At 44.3% G+C, this 20,410-nt stretch overlaps 1 protein-coding gene across 5 annotated transcripts in view; it reads left to right on the top strand.

Moving 5' to 3' along the window:
- Positions 1-20,410, top strand: part of SNX8 (sorting nexin 8) — a 42,447-nt gene that overhangs the window by 693 nt on the left and 21,344 nt on the right. The window contains exon 1 of one of the 5 annotated variants that reach the window (XM_087417473.1): positions 1,731-1,799. The exons of 3 other annotated variants lie outside the window; for them this stretch is intronic. Coding sequence is in view for 1 of the 2 variants with exons in the window: in XM_087417471.1 (XP_087273597.1) it covers positions 2,899-2,914 (16 nt within the window). In the remaining variant the exon portion in view is untranslated. Of the gene's footprint in view, positions 1-1,730; positions 1,800-2,371; positions 2,915-20,410 lie in introns of those variants that run through there. One more of the 5 variants, XM_087417471.1, reaches the window with a different exon arrangement.

Genomic DNA, 20,410 nt, shown 5'->3' with positions numbered 1-20,410 from the left:
GGGTCTGGCAAGGTGTCCCTGAGGAGGCCGTACTTAAAGTGAGTTCTGGAGGGCTCCTAGACAGCTTATTCATTAGGGAGAAACGGGAGGCCCGAGTGGCAAGGAAGCTGCGCTGGGGCGGGGGGTGGGGGCATGGCAGCCCCCTCCCCCAATCGGTCTTGATGTTTTTCCTCTTAATCTGTAGCTGTGTAAGGAGAAACAGGTAATGGCTCTTGCTGTTGGTTAGAACATTGTGTTCATGTGGTCACACGTTAGAGCCCAGCGTGGACAGCTTGGCCCCACCTTCACTGGAGCCCCAGACTGGCCCCCTTGGCTGGGTCACACTTGAAAATGGGAGGCTGTGATTGGCTAGGAATGCTTGTTCCCCCGCAGATTGTAAAGCAGTTCAGAGTTGCTGGATGGTGATGGTGGCTCAAGGATCTTTGCACATAGAGGGACTGCACTAAATGTTTCATACAGGCCTCATCCACTGGCTGCCATTATGGTGTCATTTGGGACGAGCTCTTGAGGCTGCCCGCCCTGTGACTTCACTTGGAATTCCCACCCTAGTCTCCCTTCCTTGGGGCGGTGATGGTTTTATTAGGCATGCTCATGGTATAGACAGTGTAGCAGTTCACAGTTTACGGACGCTTTCCTACAGCCAGGTGAGTCTCAAAGTGGGGTTCATGGACTGTCCGGAGGAAGCCTGTCATTTCATTCTGTTTAAAACCTTTCAACCTTCCCGTGAGGCAGGTGAAGGGGTAGAGCAAACCTTTTTTACACTGGGAGAACTAAAACCCAGAGGCAAGTGACTTGCCCAAAGTGGGCAGTGTTAGAGGGTGTGTGGTGGTGGTGACCGAGGTTGGGTGGGCTGGAGTCAGAAAACCTACGCCTTTGAGAGTGAATTTTGCCCAAGGATGATATGTATATATCTCACACTTTAGCAAAGGCTGATTTTGTTGAAGGAGGGGTTGTGGCTTATGGACCTAGAAGGAATTTCCTGTTCTCTGGTGTTCTATCCACACGGCCACGTCTTACCATTAGAATTAATTGTGTGAGGTCTAGGTCTTTGTAGTACCTTTGGGATTGTCAGAAAAAATTATTGTGTTCGCTGTGGTTTTCAGCGTCGAGTCTTATTATATTCTATTCTTTGAAGCTTAAGTTGTGCACGGTAACTCCCTTCCTAAAAATTTAATTTTCAATTATGTAATACATGGACAAACATATTTTCTTTAAAAAAAATAGAACATTATAGATTAAGTTAAAGTCTCACCGCAATTGCAGTCACCCCCTTTTTACCAGAGGTGACCACTGTTATCAGTTTGGGATAGATCCTCTCAGTTCTGTTTTTATATTTTACACATGTGTGCACTCAGAAAACATGCACCTCCTTGTGCATACCTGCCCTTGTTTCCCTGGGGCGGTGTGTTAGTGTCCTGTGGCTGCTGTAACAAATTAGTACAAGTGTAGTGGCTTAAACAACACAAATTTATCATCTCACGGTAGACAGTAGACTCCATCTACTGCTCTGGAGTCAGTAGTCCAAATTAGGTTTCCCTGGGCTAAAATCCAGGTGTGGGCGGGGCTGCATTCCTTCTGGAGGCCCTGGGGGGAGTCCGCTTCCTTGCCTTTTCCAGCTTCCAGATGCCTCGTTCATTCCTTTGCTGGTGGTCCTCCTTTCTCCAGCAACCCTGGGCACACCCTTCTCCTGCTGTCATCTTTCTGGTTTGTTCCCTCTTGTGTACTTGTTCCACTTTTAAGGACCCCTGGGATTACATTGGGCCCACCTGGATAATCCACAGCCCTTGCCCTATTTTAAGGTCAGTTGATTAGCAACTTGAATTTCATCTGCAGCCTTAATCCCCCCTTGCTACGTAACCTAACAGATTCGCAGGTTCTGGGGGTTAGGATGTGGACATCTGTGGGGGCCCATTATTCTGCTTCCCACAAGTAGACACCCCAGGAGTGGAATTGCTGGGTCATAGGGTTTGCACGTTTTTGTGTTAACAGCTACTAACATTATCCTCTATGGTGTCTATTACCATACCAATTTATACTTATAACAGCAATATATTAAAGCATCCTTTCCCCATCATCCCGTCAACAGTAAATACCATTTTTTTAAACTCCCTTCAGACTTAGAAAAATTATGAAAATGTTTCATTTTTGTTTTAATTTCCATTTCCTCATTTATTAGTGAAGTTTAGTTTCTTGTATAATTTTCACCTTGTATGGCTTCTCTGAACTGACTCTTCAGGTCTTTTGACTGCCCATTTCCTTAAGGGATTATCTTTTTTCTTACTGATTTGTCGTAGTTCTTTTTGTATTTTGGACATTAACTCTTTGTGGATTTTATATTAAAATTATAACTATCAAAATATCTGATTGATTGGAACATTCCGTTCCCTGACTGTGCAGGATGAGAGTTTATTTCAGGGCCTGTTTTGAGGTTATAAAGCTCAATGATTGTGACTTAGAATAAGAACAGCAAAGAATGTGTGATGTGTGCTTGATTGTCTAATCTGGTTTTTTGGGATTGCATCATACACTGATGCAAATATATACAGACGACCACTGTGTATCACAGCCCTGCTTCCTACAATCCTACGGACTTAAACTTGGTCTTCAGAACAAGGGAGAATGGCTTCACTTCTGTTTGAGTGGCTCATTTGATGGCATTCCGTACATTCCATTTGGTTAGGAAGCTCCCGGCCATTTGCCTTCGCAAAGCCTCTGGATGCCTCCTGGTTTTCTCTGGGGTCAGGTCTGAACTCTGCTCGACATCTCCGCTCTGCCACAACCGGCTGCCACCCTTTCTGCACGCCTGTGTGATTTCTATGCCCTCTGTGCTCCGACCAGCACCTTGCCTGCTTCTTTGCGTGTACACATTTGTCCGAATTCATTGAGCTGTCACTTAAGATGTATGCATTTGACTGTAAGTTGTACCTCAAAGTACTGTTTGCGTTCAGGCAAAAAACCTTCCTGTCCGTCCTTCTCCCTCCATTACACACATTTCCATTGTCAACTCCTGACAGGCAGAAGCTATTATTTTTCTTTACATCCCATATCTAGAATAATATCTGCTATGAAAAAAAGGCTCAAATGTTTCATTTGATTTACATTTTTATCATTTTTTTTAGGATGGTATCACATTTTAATTTGATTAACAATGGTAGCAATGTGTATAGTATTTTAGTTATTGGTCTTTAAACTCTCTTTCTCTCTCCTTTCTCTGTTACACACACACAGACATACACAATTTGCGAGGTAAATTGCGTCAATTTGAAGAAAGAGGAACTAACTGAATCACTAGTACGTAGAACCGATTTTGCCAGAATTTGTGGTTTGCAAGATAGTGATGCGTCCCGGGTGGGGGAATTCTGTTTTGCTATTATTTTTCCCTTCCTAAGAAGAACGCAGCACAAAAAGAGATGTTTTACCCATCATGTTTGCTGGGAGGACGGGGAGAGACTGGAGCAGTGAGTTGCAGGATCGGTGTGTATAGCATTGGGCCCTGCTGTGTTTGTTAGGAGGAGCCGACTCAGTGATCACAGCCTCGGAGCATGCGGTAGGAGGCCTCCACCCCACAGGTATGCGAAGAGTGTGACTCCTGATCACAGTACCGTCTGAAGAAGTGTTCACCCTCTGCATGTTTTTATTACTGAATCATTAAAAAATCATAACCAGACTGAAGGGATAGATGTCCTTTGGGAAAATGTCAGTATTAAAGTATCACGTGGGACCCCTTTTGGGTGGACTCAGGAGGGTCTGAGGTGTGTTCTGCTAGTGGAGCGCTAGGAGAATCTGAGGCCGTACTTGATGCTGTGTTCTGTTGGCTGGGCTGCAGGAGAGCACGTTTGCTGTGTGTGTGTGTAGGACGTGTTTTGGGGGGGGTCTTTTATAACTCTTAACCAATTTGGAGTTTGTATGCTAAGCAAATGTAATGTGAAATTACAAGATGTTTGATTAATTCCAGGGAAGCTTGATATGGACTGGAGAAAGTTGTGATTACATAATGTCTCTGAGAAGCATATTTACATTATTTCCCAAGAATCAATCATAACCTGATTTGTGCTGGTAAAGTTGTCTACAAGAAGTCTTACGAATGAGTGGTGATGAGACCAGTCAGATTTCATTGTCATATGTGAATTGGCACTTTGAGGAGAATGTTGTTATACGAGTAATATAACCGCGAGTACAAACATTTTGTAAACAGAGAAATCATCCATAATTCCACCACCTTAACACAACCACTGCGTTCTGGTGTATTTCCTTTTTCCTGTGCATCTGCTTTTTACATAGTTATCCTTGGAGTGTGTATACATTTTATAGCCTATTCTTTTCACTTAACATTTTTCTACACCGCTAAAAATAGTTTTCATAATTTGCTATTTAATGTCTGCAAAATAATGCATCAAAGATGTGCTATTTGTGCTTCTAAAGTGCTAATGTCATAAAATTTGAGTTAAAGATACATGTTGTCACATGTTTTTCAGACAATGATTCTTTAAATTGAATCAGTATTAACGCTTGTCCTAATGCTTGCACTTGTTAAACAAAGTCTCCCTCCCACTAAACTAGTTCTCCACCCTAGAGGTACCACTGTTATGTTGTGTCAGCTGTGCGTGTTGAATCCGAGTTTTAGGAAACTCAGTTATTAGGCTTTTACAGCTGGGAAGATGTCTTTTGATGACCTTTGCGATGTTGTGTTCAATGACCTTTTGCAAATACAAGAACTGAGTTCCTTCACTCTCCGCTGCGGATGTTGAAAGAAGCCAGAGAGAGAGAATATGTACTGTGTGACTCCAACTTACATAAAGTTCAGAAACATGCAGAATTGGACTCTGTTGTGTAGGGTGCTTCCTCAGGTGATAAAACTATAAATGAAGAGCAAGGGAAATACCGTGACAATTAGGCTGAGGTCCCCTCCGGTAGGAGAAAGGCGCTTCCCATCTACAAGGGATACAAGACGGGGGGCTTCCAGGATGCTGGTAGTCTGGTGATTTTTGACCTGGAGGGTGGTTCCATGTGTGTTTGATATATAATTTTGTTACACTGTCCATAGACATTCTGTACCCCTTTCTGTAAGTGTGTTTCACAGTAGAAAATGTTGGGGGGAAACCCGAGATCCTGGGACGTTAGGTGGACTTGCCAACAACACACGATTTGGCAAGTAAAGGTGGAGGCAAGGGATCTTGTTTTCATCTAGTTTTGTAGGAATTTTGGATTCCCTTTGTTTCCACTCTCTAGTCAATATTGGATTTACTTAGAGGGAGGCGAGTTTATAGTGAAATACTATATTGTATCAACATCCACTCCTAATGGAGAATCCTATGGTTAATCAGCAGGAGACCCCCCGGCTGCTGCTGTTTCTGCTGTCTGGGTCTGAGTATTGTTGGCGCCGGCCCAGAGCACTGGTGAGTCTGGCTGTTTCCGTGGCCCCTGGGACCAGCGGGACGGAGGACCCAGACCCCGGGGCGACTGGTGTCTGTGTAGCAGCAGGAGGGACATCTGGGAACCTCCTCTACTGTTAAAAGCACCTTCTTGGCAAAGGCCATCTGCCGTGAAGGAGAGTCAGGTGACATTCGTGACTTAGCACAGTTAATTATCTTTAGAACTGTCATTTCCCCTCCCAACTCCTGAGAAATTCTAGTCCAGGCTGGGGGTGGATCGGCTTTCCAGGAATTGGCCACTCGCTGCTGCTGTTTTGCACCAAAGGGAGATTTAAAAGTGCATTTTCAGCTCTTCAGAATCTGAGGAAGGTCTGTGTGTGTGCACTCCTTTATCTTGGGAGGACGTGTGTACCGCTGACCTTCCTTCCAGGCTGGAGGGTGAAGGAGGGAGTCTCTGGAAGTCTCTGCAAGAGTTCAGAGTTTAACTGTGTCATGTGGCAGGGGGCATGTTTCCCCCTAAGATAGCCTGTGTCATGAGTGGAAGGTATTCCCATCTTCTGCCTCCTCTGTGGGAGAGATTTCTGTTTAGGGCTCTTTGCAGAGAAGGAGTAGTGTGGTGGTGCTGGTGACTAACCTTCAGGGCACGGACTGTGTGCCAGGTGCTCTCTTCGTGCCTCGTGTATAAAATAACTTAACCCTCATGGCAATCCTGTGAAGTAAGTAGTCTTATCACCCCTACTTTACAGATGGGGAAACTGAGGCACACAGCGGTCCCATAACTTGCCCAGGGCCATACAGCTAGTAAAGGGTGCAGCTGGTACCCACGCCAGATGTCCAGCTTCGGCTGGGAAGCGGCACCCAGTGGCAGGTGTTGTCTACTTGCTATGGTTGGTGGAGGCTGGCATCGGGTACCCACCACTGATGAATCTCCCTTCAGGATTTGCATAACCAGCCCTTCCCAGACACAGGACTTTCCCTCTCTCGATGCTTTTTCTTACAGTGAGACTGTTCTCAGAAATACCACCTAAGACCATTGTACGACATTGTCATTCTATTTTCAGAACGGAGTGCACTTTAAAACAATGAAATGGATGTAATGAAAGTGCGTGTCAGTTCAGGATGTGTGTGTACGTGCCCAGCAGTTTCCCAGGAGAGCTGTTCCTTGCGTGGTTCGAGTTTGGGTTTGTTTTTTTTTTTTTAAAGATTTTATTTATTTTATTTTTTGCCCCCAAAGCCCCAGTAGATAGTTGTATGCCATAGCTGCACACCCTTCTAGTTGCTGTATGTGGGACTCGGCCTCAGGATGGACAGAGAAGTGGTGCCTCGATGCGCACCCGGGATCCGAACCCGGGCCGCCAGCATCGCAGCGCGCGCACTTAACCACCAAGCCACAGGGCCGGCCCTCGAGTTTGGGTTTCAGCTCTGCACCACATCTACCGAAAATATTTCGTTCATCTGGGCCCTGGGTGTCCAACGGAGTTTGTTTCCTATTGAGTTGACTGTAATAGCTCTCAAACAACAAATCACGTCACAAATTTTGGGAGGTGCGGGCTGGGTTCCCCTCATCTGATGAAGATATTCAGATTATCCTAGGTAATCGATTTTGGAGTTTTGGGGTATACAGACACTAGATGAGAGTCTAACCTTCTTTGCGTGGAAAACTAGGTCTCTAGATTTAGAAGAAATTTAGTTGAGGGGGAAAACTGACTAAATATTTCCCTTACTGTGACATTTTTCACAGTTCCGAATTTGTTCATGCCAGTTTCCGAGGCGTGTCATTTTATGGTTGATTAATTGCATTCCTGGTTGTCTACCCCACAGGCAGCTGGAAGGGAGGGACCTTGTCTTACTCCTGTAGTTTCTTCCATAGATCAATATATGTTTGTTTAAGTGGGTTTCATTGTATCTCACTTGGCTTATAATATCGGGTGACTGCTTGGAATTTCATTAGAGGGACCTCATTTGGTTGTGAATGCGGGTTCTCCCTCAGCCTTTACTGGGATTGAGATGCACTTAGTCCTGTCAGATGTTTTGGACTATTTCATGTCAAGAGATCCTAGAAAACCTGAGTCACTTTCAGCCTGAACCAACTAGACCCGGGAGGAGGGTTTAAAAAAAGAACAAAGCCCCCAGATGGATTGAATTTAGTTAAACTGAGAGAGACGAGGTTTCTTTTTGGAACTTTGAACTCCCTACTTTGTAAATCATTCCAAGATTCCCCAAATTCGCTAAAATAGTTTTCTTTATAAACTCTGGAAAAAGTCATTGGGCCTCCCCACATAGAAATGTTCTCCAAGTGAGAGACCCAAGAGGTGTTTTGAGGAATAGCCTCGGCTTGAATGGGCCCTTGGAGGAGCAGGTTTGGTGAGATTCACGGAGAAGCAGAGTCTGATGACCCCTCTGCTGGTTCCTTCTGCTCCGACTAGAGTCAGAGGAAGTCCTCTGAGAGGTGACTGTTTCGGCCCTCGGCTCCAGTTTTGTGACGTCTTTAGGAAACAAACCGGTGATTTTTTTCCTCTTCGTGGTCTGGTCTCTTGCGTCTCCTTTGGAGAGGAGTAGCCACTCACAGCTTGAGCACGTCTGTGTGTGTGAGTGTGTGCATGTGGTTCACACGTATCCTGAGGTCCCAGGGACCATCCATGACCTGTTTGTGATTGCCAGTGGAACTTGGGGAGCTGCTTGGTTCTTGATGAGAACAAGGTGCTGTTGTCACATCGCGTCTTAGAACCCAGCGCTGGAGGCAGCGACATGCCCTGGCCAGCAGTTCATTTGGTCTGTGGTTTGATCTGGGAATCTCCTGCCTGGTGTCCACGTCCTCTGAAAAAGAAGAGCTCAGGCACCAGGCGCTGTGCTAGATGCTTTCATGTATTTTCTTTTTAAAAAGGTTCTTGCACCTGAACAGTAATGTAGATGGCGTTGTCCCCATTTTAGAGATGGGAGAGCTGAGTGCAGGGAGGTGAGCTGCTTGTTCACAGTCACAGAGGAGTCTGGAATCCGGCCCCAGGTCTGGGGTGTGCTTGCCTCTGCTCCTCTCCCGTGTTTTGGGTGTCCAGTGAGGCCGCATGAGTCAGCACACGAGGGAACACAGGATTTGGTGTCATTGGGTAACCTGGTGCGAGTACTGGCCCCACAAGTCACCTGGCTTGTTCTGTGACCTCGGGCGGGCTGTGCGGCCAGCTGGGTCCTGTTTTCTCATCCGTAAAATGGGATCACAGCACCTACATAGAGATGGTATATAAGCATCCAGTAAGGTTCCAGTCCCAGAGAAGTTTCACTGGTCATGGCTCTTGGGTTAATGGTGGTCAGTATTACACCCAGCTGCCCAGACCACCATCTTCATCCCTGCCTTTGAATTCATGGGAAGGGTAAGAAGGTGGGGAGCACTTTATTAAGGGGAACTTGACTAGTTCCTTAGAATTTGTGGCTGCTTCCAGCTCTACTGACTTGCAGCTTCAAGGCCACACGAACCTCCCTGGCCACACCAGGGAGGTTCCCAGGTACTGAGCACAGCCACTCGAAGTTTTTGTGGCAGCGTCACCAGCTAGACTTTTCTACCTGTGCCTGAAAGAGCCAAAGCCTTTCCTAGGTGGATGATACTTTCCCTTCATTCATGATGGCAAGCCGTCTGTGTCCTGGGCACAGTGCTGGGGTAGAAAAGTAATTAGTGTGTATTCACAAGAATGAGAGAAGAGAGGGAACTCCTGAAACTTTTTTAATACCTTTATTGAGATATAATTCACATACCATATAATTCACCCCTTTCATATATACAATTCAGTGGTTTTTAGTGTATTCACAGAGGTATGTAATGTTGACTACAGTTAATTCTAGAGCATTCTCATCCCTCTGAAAGAGCCCTTGTACCCGTTAGTAGTCACTCCCCATTCCCCCCGTCCCCTTCTCCCCCCAGCCTGGGCAACCACTGATCTTTCTGTTTCTATAGATTTGCCTCTTCTGGGAATTTCATATAAATAGAACCATATAATACGTGGTCTTATGTGTCTGGCCTCTTTCACTTTGCATAATGTTTTCAAGGTTCATCCATGTTGTAGCATGGATCAATACTGCATTTCTTTTTATTGCTGAACAACATTCCATTATATGGATCCTCCACATTTTACTTATCAGTTTACTTATCAGTTTACATCAATTGATGGACATTTGGGCTGTTTCCATGCTTTGGCTATTATGAATCATGCTACTATGAACATTCATGTACAATTTTTTGTGTGGACATAGGTTTTCATTTCTCTTGGATATATAACTAGGAGTGGAATTGCTGGGTTATATGGTAACCTATGTTTAACCTTTTGCGGAACTGCCAGACTGTTTTCCAGCAAAGTATGAGGATTCCAATTTCTCCATGTCCTCAGCAACACTTGTTATTGCCTGTCTTTTTGATTATAAACATCTTAGTGGGTGTGAAGTGGAATTCTGTTGTGGTTGGGCATCTTTTTATGTGCTTCTTGGCCTTTTGTACATCTTTGTAGAAATGTCTATTCAGATCCTTTGCCCATGTTTAAAATTAAGTAATTTGTCTTTTTTATAAAAAACTTGAACTATAAGAATTCTTTATATATTCTAGACACAAGTCACTTATCAGATACATGATTTACAAATATTTTCTCCCATTCTATGGGCTGTCTTTTTACTTTCTTGATAGTGCCTTTTGCAGTACAAGACTTTTTAATTTTGATGAAGTGCAGTTGATCTGTTTTGTTCTTTTGTTGTTTGTGTTAGTTGTTGGTGTCATATCTAAGAAGGCTTTGCGTAACCCAAGGTCATGAAGATTTACTTCCATATTTTCTACTAAGAGCTCTGTAGTTTTAGCGCTAACATTTAGGTCTGTGATCCATTTAGAATTGGTTTTTGTGTATGGTGTGAGGAAGGGGTCCAGTGTCATTCTTTTGCGTGTGGAAACCCAGTTGTCCATCATAAAACACTTCTTGGGTGCACATGCTCTGTGCCTCCCCTGTGCGAGACAGTATTGGGAGATCAAAGCTTCCTGACGGGCGTATGTCCTAGTGTGGGAGAAACCCACGAACGAGACAGACTGAGGAAAGCTCCACAAGGAGATCCCAGCCAATCATGAGAGTCGGAAGGATAATCATCTCTCCCTGGGGCTCAGGAAACACTTGGCTGTTGAAGTGGTCTTTGAACTGAGCTTTGGAGGCTGGAGAGGATTCAGTTGAGAAATTCTCAGCTAATAAGTGCCAGAGGGCTTGGAGGGACCTTAAGAGATTGTTTCTTTATACTTTGCTTCAAGGTAAAAACACTTAAACCGTTGCAGGAAGATGAAAAACTTTCTTCTCTGGCTGTGTAGGTTGGTTATCCATATGGCACATTACAACTTTATATAATCAGGGTTTTGCCATATATTCTTTTGGGAAGACATGGATATAGCTGACAATTGGCAGAGGCGCCATGGGGAGGTGGGAAGATACTGCCAGTGTGAGGATGCTGCTCAGGGCTCACCGTGGCAGTATCCGTTGACAGCTGTCCTCTGCGTTAGCAGCTTTGGCTTCTCGCGGTGGCTCACTGAGGCACGGTTCCTGTCACCAGTGAGACCTTAATGAGGTTCGTTGGTGCGTGGAGGGCAGGAGGTTGTTACCCTGCCTGGGAAACAGACCAGACGTTGATTAATTTATGTGGCTTCCTTGCTCGTGTGAATTAGATTTCTTTTGTTCGGTCCACAAATGTTTATTACTTTGTTCTGGGCACTGTTCTTGATCACTGGGATATTAATTGTGAACAAAATTAACAAAAAAGCCTGCTGTCCTGGAGTTTACGTTCTTGTAGTGGAGACAGACAATATTCAGTAGACATAATAAGTAAATGATATATGTTAGAGCGCCGTGGGGGGCAGTGAGGACGCAGGTTGCGGTTGTCACTGAGTAACTGTCATTCAGAGAGTGATGTTCGCACCAAGATGAAGGAGTTGGTCTGGCGCATATCTGGGGAAAGAGCGTCCCGGGCAGAAGAGACCACAGTGCGAAGGCTCTAAGGCCGGCAGATGTGTGTTGTGCTCAGGGAGCAGCGAGGCAGCTGGTGTGGCTGAAGAGAGGTGAGTGAAGGGGGCGGGAGGACAGGAGTGCTTGCTGGCTGAAAAAGGATAAAAGAACATTTTTGAGGATGGCAGTGGATTTGAGGAAACCTTGCATTAAGATCTGTTCTCCTTAGAGAACAGTTGCCATTCTGATCCTCAGAAAGCTAAAATTTTAGTTTTCTTTTTTTAATACCACTAGGATACATCCACAGATTACCAAGGCCAAGTGGAGTTAAGGGTATCTCCAGGTCTTTGTGCAGCCCTCCACTTGAGTAACTCTCCAAAGAGGTTTTCTGAAGAAAGTCTTACTCGATATGTGTCTGTTAGTGATGTGGTATTTATTGTCCATAGGGACATATAAAATCCGTTTGGGCAAGTGTCCATTAGCAGGAAAAACTGTGGAATTCTTAGCAAAATATTTTGTGAAGGAGGATGTTCTTCATGCTATTTATAATAGCAGAAGACAGTTAATAGGAGAATGGCTAAATGATTTTTAGTTCCATGCCTAAGATATTGTGCAATCAGTACAGGTAATAGTCTTAACTTCTTAGAAATATGGAACAGTGTTTATAATATAAAAGGAAGAAAAATCAAGATAAAATGGTGAATTTATTCCAGTTATGTTAAAGAGGCATGGGCTTACCAGAATGGTGAGGGAAAGATAGACAGAAAATACTGTGCTGGCCGGTGTGGGAGGCAGCTGGAACTCCTGCTGATGGGAGTGTAAGTTGGCTCAGTCACTTTGGAAAACTGGAAATACTTACTAAGCTGAATGTATGAAATCCCAGGATCCAGCGGTTTCGCTCTTAGGAATGTGTCCAACAGAAGTGCGTACGTGTGTCTGCCAAAAGACGTGTGCTGGCATGTTCATAGCAGCATAGGAAGACGCTGGAAACGATGCTGATGCCCAGCAACAGCAGAACGAATAGCTAGATGTGGCCTGATCCACAGTGGAACCTAGGGCAGTGGAAATGGACTGTCCGTAGCTCCGTGCAGTGACGTGGGTGGGTCGCACACACCATGTTCCGTGGAAGGAGTCAGAAACAGAGGAACTTACCGCTTGATTCCATTTATATAATATAGAAACAGACAAAAATAACCTGTGGTGTTAGAAGTCAGCAGTCTCCCTTGGGGAGGAAGTGGCTGACAGGGAACTTGAGGGATGTGGGGAGCTTCGTAGGTTGCATTTCCCTATCTGCAGAGTGTTGTTACACTCGTGTGTAAATTCATTGAGCTGCTCAGTTTTGATATGTACACTTTTCCATACACATGCTGTATTTCAATATAAAAAGGTTTAAAAAACCCATGGGAAAAGAAAATAATTATACACGTTTATTATGTTTAATTAAATATAATATTTGTACTTTGTGGACACTTATTCGGGAAAAATGCAAAGACCTGCCTGGAAATGATACTCATCAACTCTGCATAGTGGTTACTTTTGAAGAGGAAAGGACGGGAGGATGGTGTGCATCTGTAATATTTTATTAACATTTTTTTCAGAAAAATGGCGTAATGTCATCTTCAATGAAATCTCAGTAGTGGATACATGTGTTCTGATATTTTCTGTATTTTCATGTATATTTGGAATATTTCACACTGAAACAGGTGTAAGTGTATTTAAAGGGTATATAAGAAGAAAGAGTGAATGGAAATGAGACAGTGTTCATAGTGATTATTTGAGTGGCTAGGAATTTAGGAGGTTTTTGCTTTTACAGAAAATTTGAAGGAGAAATGTGGTCATGTAGAAACATGGGAACATGCTTGATATGTAAAAAATCGTCTCTGTGTCATGTTATAGCCCTGTGCACGTGGAGAGTAATACGCAAAATGAATATGGGCGTATACAGATTGTAGGGTTGGAGTGATTTTCTTTATTTCAAAATATTGTCATGTTACATAAAACAAGTTATTAAAAGAAAAATAAACCTTAAAGTTAATGAAGTTGAGGCCATGACAAGTTTCTGTTTGAGCTCCCGAGTAAGGGATAATCAAAGAACTGACGGGGATGGGTCCCTTTTGAGGAGTGCTGCCTGTAGACGGAGGCCGCTCTGCTTTCTGATGGCTGGGAGGTCCTGGCGTTCCCTGGCCTCAGAGCTGCTGAATTCTCATTTCTGAGGCCGTGTCCGTAATAAGGATGAGGAAACTTCTGCTTCCATTTCCAGAGAACAATTTGTTAATTTCAGGATAACAGAGTAGCTTAGAAAAGTTTTTAATCAAAGGTAGAAACAGTTTCATGAGCCTGAGAAGGAACATTCATATTGAGAATTGAGGACACCTACTGACCCCATTTCATGTTATTTTGGTGGAAAAGTTGTAGTCTGGAATGTCATTGTCCATTCCCCCATCTGATGAATAAATACAAGCAAGGCGGCAGCGTTAAGAAACACCCGATCTTTGCTAGATCTTGGGGTGTGGATCTGGGCAAGGCACTGGGTTCCTTCCTTCTGCATGCCCTATGACAGTGCTTCTCAGACTGTGGCCCCTGGACCAGCAGCAGCACCAGCACCTGGGAACTTGTTAGAAATTCAGATTCTTAGGCCTCACCCTAGACTCTGCGGTTGGGGCTTGGCAATCTGTGTTTGTTTTTTTTTTAACTATAAAATATACATAGCATAAAATTTTAAACATTTTTTGGTGTACAGGTCGGGGCAGTAAGTATGTTCACATTGTTCAACCATCACCACCATCCATCTCCAGAACTTTCTCATCTTCCTAAACTGAAGCTATCCCCATTAAACACTCACTCCCATTCCCCTTCTCCCAGCCCCTGGCGCCCACCATTCTACTTCTGTCTCTGAATTTGCCTATTCTAGGTACCTTGTATAAGTGGAATCATACATTATTTGTCCTTTTGTGTCTGGCTTATTTCACTTAGCATAATGTCTTCACTTATTCATCCATGTGGTAGTTTGTGTCACAGTTTCCTTTTTTTGTGTGGCTGGATAATACTCCCTTGTATGGATGGACCACATTTTGTTTATCCATTCATCTGTTGATGGACACCTGGGTTGCTTCCACCTTTTGGTTACCGTGAATAGTGCTGCTATGAACATGGGTGTGCAAATATCTCTTTGAGACCCTGCTTTCAATTCTTTTGCGTATATACCCAGAAGTGGAATTGCTTGATAAGATGGTGATTCTATGTTTAATTTTTTGAGGAACTGCCATACTGTTTTCCACAGTATCTGCACCATTTTTACAGTCCCACCAGCCGCACACAAAAGGATTCCAGTCCCTCTACATCCTTGCCAACGGTGTTTTCTTTCTTTTTTATGATAATAGCTCTCTTAACCATCAGTGTTCAGTCGAGCCCGCTGGGTGATTCTGATGCATGCTCAGTTTGGAGACTTTAGCCCTGTGACTGTGTTATCTTTCGCCCGTCCTTGTCATCCCCACATTCTGGGGAACCAGCAGCCGAAGATGGCGTACTGGTGAATCCGTGTGGCGGTAGAACACTGAACTTGCAGTCCATCAGAAGACATGTTTGTGTTTACCTGCCACTAAATGGGGACAAAAGGAAACTTCCTCTTTGGCTGCCTTTGGAGGCCAAATGGCCTATCATGGCTTAAAAAGCACTTTCTACCGTGAGAGGCTCTCCGCCAGCGGGGAGAGCCCCAGGGAGTGCCTGGGCCGAGTGGAGTTAGTGTTATCTCCCAGTCTTCGTGCAGCCCCTCCACTTGGGTCAGCATGAATCCTGGGGAGCTGGCCAGCCAGGCTGGGCTAGGCATGGCCTCCTGTGAGTGGCTGGATTGTGTTCACCGTGCAGAGGGTCTCCCAACCTCTGCCTTCTGCACTGGTCAGCATTTGCTAAGGTTTGCTCAGGTGAAGCCAGGGCATGTGTGGCAGCAGGTTTTTTGGGCAAATCCAGTTTGTTTCCCAAAGCTTTGCACTCTGGTGAGTCAGGGCCCCAGATGTTAGCTGCTAACAGAATGTGTGGGGCTGGACCTCTCTGGATGCATCCCAGTGGCAGGATTACTGCCTGGAGGTTCTGATGGAAGTATGTTGGGAAGGATAGTGGGGTGTGTGTGTGTGTGCACGCACGTGCGCTTGAAGTTTCATTACTTTTGATTTGTGGATAACCGACTTGAAGAATCACAGAATTTTGGAGCTGAATGGATGTTAAATACTGCCCATTGGCTATTTCCCTCTACGTGCTGCAGAGAGGCAAAGTCATTTGCTTAGGGTCACACAGTGTGTTGGTGGCTGGCCTGGAAGTGACACAGCTCCCATCAGTATGCTGGTTTCTGTGACACCTGCCAGGCCTGTCTTACAGTCACTCTGGAGCCTGTGGCATCTCTGTCAGGGTAGCTAGATACCCAAAGAGGAGCTGAGCATAAGCCTCATCCGTGTCGCATGTAAGGCCTTGATCTGTCCGCTGCCTGGAACTCGTGGCCCCGAACACATATTGTCATGGGGAGTAGGTTCTGAGTTTTAGGCTGCAGATTTACAAAATCTGTTTGGATTGGAATGTAATAAATCTTGAAGGGAGGTGAGGGGGGTTACTGAACGTTTTCCAGTTGCCGGTTATTTTCAGCTCTGCTGTCTCCTTCACTTCCCACAATGGCCATTTGTGCAAGGTGGTGTTAGCCCAAGGCGCTTAGCCTGCAGCTCTGAGAGCTGCTTCCTTGCCCAGTGTCTCATGGATAGTGAGTGGCATTTCAAGGCCAGGGCTTCCAAATCCAGGTGAACTTGAGCAGTTTTGTGCCAGAAGGGTAGGAGCAGGTAGGGAACGCTGTTAGAGAGGCCTAGACAGGGTTGTTGCCATCATCAAGGTGCAGACGTGATGGCCGGGCCCAGGGGCAGGCATCCTGACCCCCATTTTACTCATTATAAACAGTGAGCTCAGAGGTGGACACTCTCTAGGCCACAGCTAGGAAATGACAGAGACTGGATTTTAACCCGCATCTATCTGAGGTCAAAACCCATCCTTTGTCTACAGCCTTTCAGCACAGGGCCTGGCTGGCCTCTTGTCTAATCTGTTTTAACTGTGTAGGGGCTGGGTTGGTGTCCAGTGCATCTTCCAGGCACTGGCCTTGTGGGGCTGCTTAAGTTGGTTTAAGAGGGTGTCCATTTGATAAGAGTATCCAAGTCTTGTCAGTGAACTTAACGTTTACTCCAGCAAACCGGAATCTTCTTCCTGGCATTTCTGCTCTTTCTGCAGTGTGTGGTCCATCACGTGACAGTGTAGCCTGTCTGAAATGATCTTCTTTCCATTTCAATTTTTTTTTTTTTTTTTTTTGAAAACATGGCTGTCCTAGTTTAGTAAATCGATATTTGGAATCGTAGCTTTCTTAGGATTGAAACTTCTATAGAGGGGTTATTCTTAAGGTGGTTGAGACAGATCAAGAGTGAGAATAGTGTCTTTGATTTAAAATCTGCCTTTTGGGTTCTGTCTTGTAAATAAATTCTCCAGCAATCAGAGTTCACATTCTTCCGCAGCCTGTCATCATTTGGTGATCATTACCGAGTTTATATACTGTCTTGGAAGATTATCTTATTTGAATCATCAGGAAAATCATAAAAATTAGTACATGCTTAATAGAGAAAACTTTATCTTATTTAAAAGTTTTAATAGAGCCCTCTTGGTGCTCCCCAATGATCTTTCCCCCAGAACTTTTGTTTTTCCTCTGTCTTTCCATTACTGCTTTCTTTCCGTTAAATAGGTATTTTCTAGTGTACCATTTTAATTCCCTTGTTGTTTCAGTTCCTGTATTTTTTTGTTATTTTCTTAGTGATTGCGATGGGCATTACAATGAACATTTATAATGATCTAGCTTGGGTTTATACCAGTTTAATTTCAGTAGTGTATAAAAACTTTGCTCCTGTACCTGTATAGCTCCATTCCTTCTCCCCTTTCTGTGCTGTTATCATCATACAAATTACATCTGTATAAATTGTATGCCCATCAAAACAGATTTATAATTATTGCTTTACACAGTTGTCTTTTAGATCAGCTAGAAAAAGAAGTGAAAAATAAGAAGTACATTTATGCTGTCTTTTTTTTTTTTTTTTTTTTGTGAGGGGATCAGCCCTGTGCTAACATCTGCCAATCCTCCTCTTTTTTTGCTGAGGGAGACGGCCCTGGGCTAACATCTGTGCCCATCTTCCTCCACTTTATATGGGACGCCGCCACAGCATGGCTTGCCAAGCAGTGCGTCGGTGCGTGCCCGGGATCCGAACCAGCGAACCCCGGGCCGCCGCAGCGGAGCACGCGCACTTAACCGCTTGCACCACCGGGCCGGCCCCTATGCTGTCTTTTATATTTGCTAAGGTGGTCATCTTTACTGGTGCTCTCTATTTCTTCATGTGGATTCATTTCTTGTAGGGAAGGCCTGCTAGTGAGGAATTCTTTCAGTTTTGGGGAATCTGGGACTATCTTAATTTCTCCTTCATTTTTTGAAGGATAGTTTTGCTGGGTGTAGAACTCTTGGTTGACTGTTTTGGCTTTCAGCACTTTGAATAGGTAATCCTACTGCCTACAGTCAGCTGTTAATCCTATTGAGGATCCTTTGTACTTGATGAGTTACTTTTCTCCTCGTGCTTTCAAGATTTTCCTCTTTGTCTTTGTACAGTTTGAACAGTTGAATTATGATGTGTCTAAGCGTGAATCTCTTTGAGTTTATCCTAGTTGGAGTTGTTTTTTTTTGTGTGTGTGTGAGAGGAATATTCACTCTGAGTCAACATCTGTTGCCAATCTTCCTTTTTTTTTTTCTTGAGGAAGATTGTCCCTGAGCTAACACCTGTGCCAGTCTTCCTCTATTTTGTATGTGGGTTGCTGCCACAGCATAGCTGATGAGTGGTGTAGGTCTGAACCCAGGATCCAAACCTGTGAACCCTGGGCCACTGAAGTGGAGCACACCAGACTTAACCACTACGCCGTGGGGCCGGGCCTGTGGTTGGAGTTTTTTGACTTCTTGGATTATTTAAATCAAATTTGGGAAAATTTTGGCCATTGTTTATTCAGATATTCTTTCTAACCCTTTCTCATTTTGGGACTTTCATTATGATTGTGTTGGGGCATATGATGGTGTCCCACAGGTCTCTGAGGATCTCTTCATTTTTTTTCATTCTTTTTTCTTTCTGTCCCTCAGACTGAAAAATCTCAATTGACCTGTCTTCAAATTTGCTGATTTTTCCTTCTGCTCACTTATATCTGCTGTTGAGCCTCTCTGGTCTTTTTCATTTCAGTTATTGAACTTTTCAACTCCGGAGTTTATCTAGTTCTTTTTTATAATTTCTGTTTATTGATACTCCCTGATGGTGAGATACTCCCTGAATGTTCTCATACTTTTCCTTAGTTCTTTAGAGATGGTTCCTTTCAGTTCTTTGAACATATTTAAAATAGTTGATTTAAGGTCTTTGTCTAATAAGTTCAATTCTGGGCTTCCTCAAGGACAGTTCTATTGATTATTTTTGCCCCTGTCTCTGGCCATACTTTCTTGTTTCTTTGCATGTCTCATAAACTTTTGTTGAAAACTGGGCAATTTAAATAATATCATGTTGCAACTTGGGAAATCAGATCCCCCCAGGTGTTGTTGCTGTTTGTTTATTTAATGACTTTTCTGAACTAATTCTGTAAAGTCTCTTGTATGAGTTTCCTGTGGTTTCCATAACAAAGAACCACAAACTGGGGGGCTTAAAACAACAGAAACTTATTGTCTCATGGTTCTGGAGGCCAGGAGTCTGAAATCAAGGTGTCAGCAGGGCCATGCTCCCTCTGAAACCTATAGCGGAGGATCCTTCCTTGCCTCTTCTGGCTTCGGGGAGTGGCTGGCAGTCCTTGGTGTTCCTGGCTTGCACTCGCAGCACTTCAATCTCTGCCTCTGTTGTCACATGGTCTCCCAGTGTGTCTGCATCTTCATGTGGTCTTCTCCTCTTCTTATAAGAACTCTAGTCACAGGGCCGGCCCGGTGGCATAGCAGTTAAGTGTGCGTGCTCCACTGTGGCGGCCCAGGGTTTGGATCCCGGGTGCGCACCGACACACCGCTTGTCAAGCCATGCTGTGGTGGCGTCCCACATAAAGTAGAGGAAGATGGGTATGGATGTTAGCCCAGGGTCAGTCTTCCTCAGCAAAAAAGAGGAGGATTGGCATCGGATGTTAGCTCAGGACTAATCTTCCTCACACACACAAAAAAACTCTAGTCACATTGGATTAAGGGCCTACCCTACTCCAGGATGACCTCATTTTAACTTATTATTACATCAATACATGTACCCTGGAGTGCCACCAACCTTTAGTCAGTTTCCAGTGTTCTCAAAAAGCTGATTCTGGCGATTTTTGCCAGTGTTCTCATTGCTTTTGTGGAGGAGAGGATTTTTGGCGGTCCTTACTCTGCCTTTCTTTCTTTCTTTCTTTCTTTCTTTCCTTTCTTTCCTTTCTTTCCTTTCTTTCCTTTCTTTCCTTTCTTTCCTTTCTTTCCTTTCTTTCCTTTCTTTCCTTTCTTTCCTTTCTTCCCTTTCTTCCCTTTCTTCCCTTTCTTTTCTTTCTTTTCCCCCCAAAGCTCCAGTAGATAGTTGTATGTCATAGTTGCACATCCTTCTAGTTGCTGTATGTGGGACGCGGCCTCAGCATGGCCGGAGAAGTGGTGCGTCGGTGTGCGCCTGGGATCCGAACCTGGGCCGCCAGCAGCGGAGTGCGCGCTTAACCGCTAAGCCATGGGGCCAGCCCTGTACTCTGCCATTCTTACTGATGCCACCTACCTTTTATATTTAAAGGGTTTATAAAGATATCATTTACATACCATTCAAGTCACTCATTTAAAGTGTAAAATACAATGGTTTTTAGTATATTTACAGAGTTGTGCAACCGTCACCATAGTCAATTTTAGAGCATTTTATCACCCCCAAAAGAAACCCCTTATTCTTCAACAGTCCCTCCCCATTCTCTCCCAGCCTTAGGCAAGTGCTAATCTACTTTCTGTTTCTGTAAATTTGCCTCTTCTGGATATTTCATGTAGATGGGATCATCCCACACGTGGGCTGTTATGAC

This window comes from Ceratotherium simum, chromosome 26, assembly GCF_057802395.1.
Source record: "Ceratotherium simum simum isolate JZ-2026a chromosome 26, ASM5780239v1, whole genome shotgun sequence".
NCBI classification, from domain to species: domain Eukaryota; kingdom Metazoa; phylum Chordata; class Mammalia; order Perissodactyla; family Rhinocerotidae; genus Ceratotherium; species Ceratotherium simum.
This window is presented reverse-complemented; position numbering and strand designations above follow the sequence as displayed.